Source organism: Rhododendron vialii, chromosome 12a (genome assembly GCF_030253575.1).
Source record: "Rhododendron vialii isolate Sample 1 chromosome 12a, ASM3025357v1".
Taxonomy (NCBI): Eukaryota; Viridiplantae; Streptophyta; class Magnoliopsida; order Ericales; family Ericaceae; genus Rhododendron; species Rhododendron vialii.
In genome coordinates, this window is record NC_080568.1 from 7,121,547 (window position 1) to 7,131,526 (window position 9,980).

The 9,980-nt window shown below is 39.7% G+C and overlaps 1 protein-coding gene across 1 annotated transcript; it reads right to left on the bottom strand.

Annotated features, from left to right (window-relative positions):
* Positions 1–4,457: 4,457 nt before the first annotated feature.
* On the bottom strand, positions 4,458–6,361 carry LOC131310359 (glutathione S-transferase U17-like). The gene is made up of 2 exons (XM_058337344.1): positions 5,857–6,361; positions 4,458–5,077 (listed from the first exon to the last, which is right to left on the bottom strand). The coding sequence occupies exons 1-2, from the start codon at positions 6,172–6,174 to the stop codon at positions 4,712–4,714; spliced, it is 684 nt and encodes a 227-aa protein (XP_058193327.1). The 5' UTR covers positions 6,175–6,361; the 3' UTR covers positions 4,458–4,711.
* Positions 6,362–9,980: the final 3,619 nt, after the last annotated feature.

Here is a 9,980-nt window from a genome sequence, read left to right on the forward strand (position 1 = left end):
CAGCAACCAGCCCATGTGTTTTGGTGACAATCTCAACGCAACTTGGCAAATGGTTTTTCTTATCTAAACTAAATAAAGAAGATTCGGTGATAAATTGTATAAGCCCGGTTCTGGTATTTGAGTTCATAGAATTTTCATCAATGCTACCCTCTCAGCCTCGTTAACCAAATTACATACCAGGGCTATACCACAACCAGGGCTAGACAAAAAGTTGTATCCAACACAGGGTCACAAAAGTACTGAATCTGAACCCAATTTGCCCTATACAAAAAGGCGGTATACAAGACAAGGCCACAAAAAATTGTTGGTAGTCTGCCCTATACAAAATGTGGTATCTGAGTATACTACCACATCAGTAAGTGATGGAAAGTAGATTTTTAGAGGACTAATTTGTCCAAAAAAAAACAAAACAAACGTAATTCCAATAGTCATTGATTTGCTACCTGTTAATTTACATGTACAAATCTCGATTACAGCCATATCAAGCAAAATAATCCCAAAAAATGCATGGATTAGGGCCATATCAAAGGGAAAATAGAAAACTCCAAGTTTCTGAAACCGTAACTAAACTAATTTGATTTCACAGGATTTTTTTTTTCATTTTTGCACTAAATGTAACAACACTAAACATAAAAAACATGGATTACAGCCATACCAAGGAAACAGAAAAGCCCCAAATTTCTTAAAACGAGCTTACTAACATGATTTCATGGGAATTTTATTTATTTATTTTTTTTATCTTCGCACAAAATGTAACACCACTGAACCAACAATCGTTAATATCAAACCATTCCAAATGAAAAACATGAACACTTTGTGTTGGGTGGGTCCCTCCTAGTTGATGGGTCGACAAGGGGGCTTAGTAATTAAGTCCAAAATGTTATGGGGTTATCTTGTTATTCTTTGAATGACAAAGGGGGAATCTTGTAATTTCTTTAATGAAACTAGAAAAGGAATCTGGAGACTTCGTCTCCCATTACCTGTGTAAAAAAGAGAGAAACAGAAAGTAACGAAAAGAGGGCCAAGTTGATCCATGATTGGGTGCTCATTTGAAGTCCGATTATGATAAGATTTTGGTATGTTGTTCACATCGATGAGCTCTACGCACTGATCGGAGCAGATCGGCAAGCTTCTCTCGGATTCTAGGAGTTTGGGAAATCCACATGGTGAGACCTAAACTTGTACTCTTTGTTGATTTTGTTAAAATCCACCTTAAGATGATGTTTGTATGCCTCTAGTAGCTTGCTAGGGAAGAACTCTTGTAACCCCATTATGATTATAGTGGCGGATTTGGTAGCGATTACGCTTCCGTAAACGTACCTCTAATTTAGGAGAACCACGTAAAAATTCAGGTATCTCGTGATTTGCTTACTTGTTACTATTTACTTTTCGGCTCCTAGATTGCTTCTTGTTGGTTATTGTGGTTGCGATAATTTAGCTTATTCTCTATTTGCACAAGGAGGGAAAAATATTCGTAATGTTTGGGGTAGTTTTTCCCAATTCTTTCTCAAAATTCAAAACCAAACAAAGTAGAAAGTCCCAAATTTTTGAACCCTAACTGTTCACATTTCACTAGAAACCCCAACAAATATATATATCAAAGAACTATAACCAAAAAAAGTAAAATCTAACAGATGTCGCATGCACCAATTAGGGTTTACATGGTTACCTATAATAGCTTAAAGAAGCAGCGATAAGGATGAACAATTCTCGATTGTTGTAGTAGAATCGCACAATCTTCTTCTTCAAAAACGACCCAAGTTCTTCAACTGTTGGAGTAGAATCGCGAGCATCATTGTGTCATCGTCTTCTTACGTGATCGCCATCGTTCCTCATCGCTTCTTCTTTCCTCTCTCTCTCTCTCTCTCTCTCTGGACGTAGAGTGTTCGGAAGAGGAGAACAATCTCCAAGTGTGTCTTTATATATGTAAGGGCAATTTTGTCATTTCAGTCTCATTCAACACTCAACTTAACGCCGTCTCACGGGAAATTTTCAATGCCAAGCAGGTATATCCTATGTGGTATCCGTTCGGCGCATCCGAGCCGTCCGATACATTTTTGGATGGCTCGGATTGAAACCTTCTTTCTCCTCTTACTCCAACACTTTCTCTCTCCAAATTTGAGCCGTTCAAACACGAAATGGACGGTTCGAATGTGCGAGTGAGCACCACGTGATACCCGCTCGACACTGAAAAATCTTTCCTTCACAGTCTGAGTTAATTTGACAGGAAGGGGGTCTTTCGGGTATTGTCAGCAAAAGGAGGGGAGGGAAGTGTTATTTTAGATACCTCCCTTGGTAATGTGTTTTTTTTTAATGACCGAGGAACAGACTTACAACCGAGCCACAATTGGATCCGACTACGCAACCCAAACCTTGGGGGGAACTAGCATAGCCATGCCAGTCACGATCCCCCACTTACTATCAAGGTACTCCTCCTGTGGGGAATCGAATCCCCGACCAAGGAGAGTTCTCTTAAAGTCAATGATTCGCCTTTACCACTGGGACAACACCTAGATGTGTCCCCAGGTAATGTGTTGGTGTTAGATACACAGAGGTCATTAAAATTTGCCCAAGTTTTACCTAACACTAGTTGGCATCAAAATCCGAGTGCAATTTTAACACTCAACTTAACGCTGTCATTGTGGCTTTATATATGTAAGGGCAATTTTGTGTTGGAGTAGAATCGAGAGCATCATTGTGTCATCGTCTTCTTACGTGATCACCATCGTTCCTCATCGCTTCTTCTTTCCTCGCTCTCTCTCTCTGGACATAGAGTGTTTGGAAGAGGAGAACAATCTCCAAGTGTGTCTTTATATATGTAAGGGCAATTTTGTCATTTCAGTATCATTTAACACTCAACTTACCGCCGTCTTACAATCTGAGCTAATTTGGCAGGAAGGGGGTCTTTCGGTATTGTCAGCAAAAGGAGGGGAGGGAAGTGTTATTTTAGATACCTCCCTACAGCCTAGCTACAATTGGATCCGACTGCGCAACCCAAACCTCGGGGGGAACTAGCACGGCCACACCAGTCACGGCCCCCCACTTACTATCAGGATATTCACCCGGTGGAGAATCGAACCCCTGACCAATGGGAGTTTTTCTAAAGTCAATCATTCGTCCTTACCATTGGGTGTGTCCCCAGGTAATGTATGGGTGTCAGATACACAGAGAGGTCATTAAAATTTGCCCAAGTTGTACCTAACACTTGTTGGCATGAAAATCCGAGTGCAATTTTGTAACGTTCACCCTCTATTTAACGTTATTTTTTCTCATATTGGTTGAAATGATGTAGGTCTCACCTATGCAATACACTTTTTTGATAGTAGTGAGATTCATACCATTTCAACCAATAGAAAGAAGGGTAATGTTCAGCTTCTTTTAAGAACTTTTAAGAATGGTGAACAAAATTAAATAAATTCAGGCCAAGCAAATCAAATGCCTCTTTGTGGTTGCCTTTTCCATGCTCATACAAGGCTTCTGCAAGCTGAGACAAAAAAACAGCCGATGATGAACAAAATTACCTATGATTTTTGGTTTGTTTTTGTCGTCTAAATTGAGCTATTCTCATCAATAATAACGTCGAACTTGAGCATTTAGAATCCACATCGATAGAAGCGGAGCCTTAGGGTACAGAACTTTGTGGAATACGAAAACAAGTGCTACAAACCGGCGTTCCGCTCTGCATTCTTTGCTCTTTCATCTTGCTCTGCCTCAGAAATTCCACTATGTCCAAGAAACTAAATAGGAGTCGGGCAAGATCGCCATAACCTGTATTTTAAGCCTTCGAGTAGATCTTCTCCTGTATCGAAGGCTCAGCTTGAAGTTAAGGCCCATACTATCGACACATCAAGATGCCACTCCAAATACCAAAGTGCCTAAAAATTGTCATGACGCGAACATTGGATGACAATTAGTTTAACTGCATTCGACAAGAATGCTCTAACGATGTTTCAATCAGGAACAAGGACGACGCGTGACACGAGCACTTACAAAGCAGCAGTTCATGCAAACCTTCAGAACTGATAGATAAGCATACGCTACAACGCATATTGCACGGCTATGACTCTGTACGTACAAGTATAAGAGAACCATTTGAATATCTCCTGATATCTGTGCATTCATTTATCCATCAGAACAGCATGTTCTTACGACTAATGAAATAGTGAAAGACATGTATCACTATCATGACTCTGAAATATGATTTTCTGCCATTAAGGGCCCTTCTGAAGATCTATTGACGAAGGACTTGTTGTGGTGTCTGAACCTTAGTAGCATAACACATATGTGGGAGTGGGAGGCCAGTATGACAGCGTCTTCAGGAAACATCTAAAACTATTGAAATTCGCTAGAGCAAAGATTGAGAGCGGTGACGTAGAGCGAGGATTGAGAATGGGAGGGGAGGTGCTGCCCCTTCAAAGGGCAGGAGCGTATTCAGAAAACATCTAAAACTACGAAACTTAGGTCCGATCACAACCCTGTAACAAATAACCATTTCTATTTGGCATGAGTTACATCAAAAAATGAAAAAAGCACTGAATAACAAAACGAAAAAACCATAAAAAGCAACTCCAAAAACTGCTACTAACAAGACCGTTTATTGGATTACAAAACTCCGAACAAACAACAAACCAAAAAAATAAAAACAAGAAAGACCAACTTGAGCAATCTAAGTGGCCCAAATTATTGACGTGGTGACAACCTATTGGGGAAATTACTGGGCTTTAGCTCTGGCAGCCATCATCTTGACAACCTCCACAAGCTTCTCTGTTTCCGGGATGACATCCTTCACAGCAGCATTCGAACCAAACCTCTCGGCCCATCCAAACAGCCCAGGGGTCTTGGTTTCATCGAGCAGCTTTATATCGGCCATCTTCTCCGACACTCTCAGCCACCCCAAGAAGCTCCCAAGGGCTATATCGAGGTACCCGATTGTGTCACCACCGAAGAAGTCCTTCCCTTTGCCACATTTGGCAAAAGCATCCTCCAACAGCATCATCCCTTCCATAAATTGCTCTAGTGCTGCCGCTTTTGCCTCGTCTCCCTTTGCATTCCGAATCCCACTTAGTGCCGGCAACCACTGCACAATGAGGTAAGATACGGTACAGTCCATGGGTACCATGTGAAAACTCCTTTAGAAAACAGAAGTTTCATAAAATAAAAAATGCTCTTCTGCTCTTTAGTGCAAGTGAAACTAAATTTTGATCAAAATGAGGATAAGCTGACCAAAGAGTCTTAGTATTAATCAAGGAGCTACTTAGGCTCCATTTGGCTTTGGCTTATTTATTTGTTCTTATTTAAATTTTTCTCATATTTGTTAGTTTTTCGTCAATTTTTTTGGAAATTATGGCATCGTAATGACAAGAGGAATATAAAAAGTAAAAAATTACGATCGAAACCTTTTTTTTTTTGAATAAAGACAAAAATAAGCCAATAAGCCAATTTTTTTATCTTTATTTAAAAATGATTTCGATCATAATTTTTTACTTTTTAAATTTCTCTCATCATGACATACAATAATCTTTAAAAAATTGACGAAAAATTAACAAATACGAAAAAAATTGAATAAAAACAAAAAAAATAAGCCAATTGGCTTATTTAACCGAACAATGCCTAACTACCTAGTACCGAGTTGCTGGCTTATTTTGCATTAACTTCTTTTTCTTAGTATTCGAACCAGCTTATGCACTTCGATTAGTCCAATGTCCACAAGTGAGGGGCTAATTTTTTGAAAGACAATATCAAAAAGAGCAATGTTATGAACATAACTTTAAAACACAGTAATGACTACAAATTGTGTACTAAAAAATATATGTGTTCTTAGACTTTATTGTGTCAAAAATCAGATCAAAAGAATACCTTATCATCAACATAAGCAGCCCAGAATCGGGCCATGGCCCGATCATACGGCTCAGAAGGGAGAATATCCGGGCCATCGGTCCACACCTCATCAATGTACTGCACAATAATAAGGGACTCGCAAATGGGTTTCCCCCCATGAATCATGACCGGGATTTTCTTATGAACCGGGTTTGATTTCAGTAGCAACTCACTCTTGGACCCAAACGTCTCCTCAAGAAACTCGTAGTCGACATGTTTCAAGTTGAGGGCGATTTGAACCCGGTTCACGTACGAGCTGGGCGCCGCACCCAGAACCTTCACGTCGCTCAGTGCCATTGATACGGGTCTTGAAGTAACAGCTAGAGGGCTGTTTGTAAAGGAGTTAAAAGGTGGTTTTGCAGTAATGGGTATGAATGTAGAGGAGGGGCTAGTGATAATTTTTATAGAGCCTTTGGCTTGGTGAAGAAGAAGGCTTTGGTTGACTTTGACTATGGTGCTACAGACGGTCCCGACCACAATTTCCTAGATATTATTGTTTGCAGAAATGCTACGGTGCTATAGATACTTCCGTTGGAAGGAGTCCCCTCCCCTGCGTCATTGAATGCGTCATGGTGATTTTGGAAAAGGACGATGAATAGGACTGCATTGTCCTGTTATTGCAGGTTGAGTTCTCAGCTTTTTGATAATTTGTTCTTATTATTCAATTTTTTTCTTCAGTTATTAGTCTCGTGTTTCACTTTTTTTGTTTTTCTATTCTTGTTAGGACTAGTCGGAAAAATAAAAATTATGACTTTCACCTAAATACTTTTTGAAATATACAAGATAAAACCCGTTTTTTGGGGGTGTTTTGAGCTTTATCTTTTGATATTTTCAAAAAATATTTGAATAAACGTCATAATATTTTACTCTTTTTTTTTTTTTTGGTCTTGACGAGACAAATCGAAAAACTAAAAAAGTAAGGTTCAAAACTAATAAACGCCAAAAAAATTGAATAAGAGCAAACTATAAAAAAGCTCAAAAAGCAAAAGAAGTCAACCTTCCGAGGGCTATATCGAGCTACCCGTTGGTGTCACCGCCGAAGAAGCCCTTTCCTTTGCCACATTTGGTAAAAGCATCCTCCAACTGCTGGAGGGTTTTCATAAATTGCTCTATTGTTGCCGTTGTTGTCTCTTGTCCCTCTACATTCCTGAGCCACCTCAGTGTCAGCCACCATTGCTCAATCATGTACAGTACATTGCAACCATTGTGTACTGTGACCAAATTCCTTTAGAATTCATAACTTTCATAACAAGTTCATCTGCCAGTGAGTGCACGTGAACTGACTGTATATTTGGCTTCATGTATCTCATTCACCAACTGTATGACTCAACATTGGAACAATCTTATTAATAGGTTTTCAACAATTTACATTTTTTGTTAAAAACCTTGTTTATGAGCTTTTAGTGTGAGTTTTTTTGCTCTTTAATTGAAAAAGAAGAGGAAAAAAAATCCTTGTAAAGAAGTGAGGCATCAAAAGAAAGAAGCTAAAAGCATGCATGCATGTTTGTGCGTCAAACTCTAATAAATATTCAAATTTCAAATCCAAAACCTCCATCTCCAATCAAAAGTGTCAAATTTGCACTTGAATCTCCAACCAAAAGTGACCCCACTCAATGTTGAAATTTATAAATTTTTGACATTTTTTTTGTTTTTGTAATAAGGGTGCAAATTAAATTAAAAAATAACAAGTATGTGGATATTTCACCCCTACACTGTCTTGTTGCAATTGAAACAATAGCACACTAGGTGCAACATGAAAAGAAATTAAGTCTAAGGATTGAGAGCCTGTCACGCCTCTTTGTAGTCTTTGATTATTCTTCACCATTGTGAACTTCTCCATCAAGCTCCAGCATTGAGAAATGAAGTTATTCAAAGGATGGTGTGCTGTGTTGTTGTGACCAGGGCCGTCCCTAAGATTTTGGAGGCCTAAGACGGACGCAGACAATGAGGCCCTTAATATAATTTATGAAAATAAAATAATAAGCAGATAAATGATTTTTTCAAAGCCAAATGCATGTATTCGGAAAAAACCCAAACAATTACTAATTTATGATCTTGTTTTCTCTCCTTTGATCTCTAATTCATCTTCTTCTTCTTTATTTTGAGTTCATGAAAGGAGATTAGAGCTATAAGGGTAAAATATGCACAAAACTTATCGAGGAACCCACCACATGGAATTATTTTCTAAGGGGCTCTACATGAAGACAGGTCCGCCCGCGATCTACATTTTCTTTTTCCTTTCTTGTTTCCTGCTCAATCAGGTTGGGACCAACCATTGGGCTTTTTTCCCTTGAGTGTAAAATAGGTGCTTTGTGGTTTTAAAATGGGCCCTAGTGTTGCTATACCTAAAACGATTGGACATATATAATGGGTATCCAAAAAAATAGGAGGCTCTAATTTTTACACATTTTTTGGGGCTTAAGGCGTAGGCCTCTTCGGCCTTAACCCAGAGCTGACACTAATTGTGACCTAATATTTTTAAGATTGAAGAAGCATCAATGCTAACTTCGATCCTATCCCGGTTGTGTTGCTTGGTTAGTGATAGCCCATCAAATATTGCCCTATGATTCTGCTGCAAAAGTCGAACAGGACCATATCAAAAGAGCTTTGTGGCTGAAAGTGTTGCTGGGCTTGAAGGGATTGAAGTTGGATTTTCAAATGCAGGACCGAAATGGATGGAAAAAAAGGAGGTTTGGAGGTTTGCTAGAGGAGAGAGAGGAAACAGGTTTTGGATCCCTGATTAGTCCTCCTGCTACTACTGCGTCGAGCCTATCCACGGCTCCATCAGTGTTGATCTTTACCGAGCCCATTGCTGGAGGCTCCCATCCGACCATTTTTTCAAGAGAAGCCCTTGACGGTTTGTTATTGAAAAACGGTGAAGTACCATTCAGTTCCCAGGGCCAAAACGCCATAAGGGGTGAAGAATCTGGATTCGAGTGGATTACTAACGGGGTTCGAATCAAAGTGGAGTCTATTGCAGTTAGCCCAAATACACCAACAACCAAGAGGGAAAATGATGGACCAAGGAACACCGAAAGAACGAAAGAGCTTTGGAACATCACTTTGACTTGTCTGGACAAATGGGACAAAAAGGATTGGGGGTGATGTTGTGAGCAAACAGATCGTGTTTAGTCGCAAGACGATCACAAGCGACTAACCAGATGAAGTGGATGACATGAGGGTTAGCGGGGATTTTCCAAAGCCATTTCCAATCTTCATAAGGAGCGGTACTGGACAAATTTTTACAGAGTTTATAACCATGCTTGCTACTGAAAAGACCAGAAGTAGAGTTCCAACAGATGCGATCAGGTTCGAATTTGACAACTTGAAAAAGTTCCCTAGAATCATGTTTTTAATGTTCGAGGGGGAAAACAAAGGGAGTGTTATCCAGTGCCCAGAAGCCCCCGTCCCACAAATCCGGCACTGCTAAATCTCGATCGCAAATGGTCAAAGGGCCCTCTAATCTATCATACCGCGAAGAGGGCCTTCTCCTGACCAATTATCTAACCAGAAATTTGTGGAGGTACCACTACGGACCACAACTCTTGCCCCATTCATGAACAAGTCGCTCCCTTTACAAACACATCTCCATATAATGGTTATTGGTCGTGTTGCCGTATTTGCCTTCAAGGACTTTGGCCCAAAGCGACTCAGGTTCATAGGGTAATCGATTTCCAATTGAGTTTCTCAATAGCCACTTTACCAGCCAAATGGGAACTGCGGATACCATGGCCCCCGGAAGCCTTGGGCTTAGTGACCTTATCCCAACTCTAAACAAGAATTACTATTTGACATCACTCTCGATAATCAAACACAATGGAATTCATTTTTCAAAAAAACACACAACGGAATTTATTGACCAGTAAGTACCCAGTTCTGCAGCAACATTACGAAATACGAAGGATTACAAAGTACCTTGTCTTGCCAAGGTAAAAGGTCCTAGCTGCAAGCATTACCTTAACCTAAGAATATCTAATTTGCAACTTGTTCCAGCCATTACTTAAAGGTATGAGTTAGATCAAAAAAATGAACACAGCACAAGACACCAAAAACAACTACAAACAGGACCAATTACTAAATTACAAACTCAGGCCCAGTTCCGC

Coding starts and splice junctions, on each gene's coding strand:
- LOC131310359 (XM_058337344.1), bottom strand. CDS start 6,174: ATGGCACTGAGCGACGTGAAGGTTCTGGGTGCGGCGCCCAGCTCGTAC. Junction 5,078..5,856: donor CTGCTTATGTTGATGATAAG/GTATTCTTTTGA, acceptor CTCATTGTGCAG/TGGTTGCCGGCACTAAGTGG.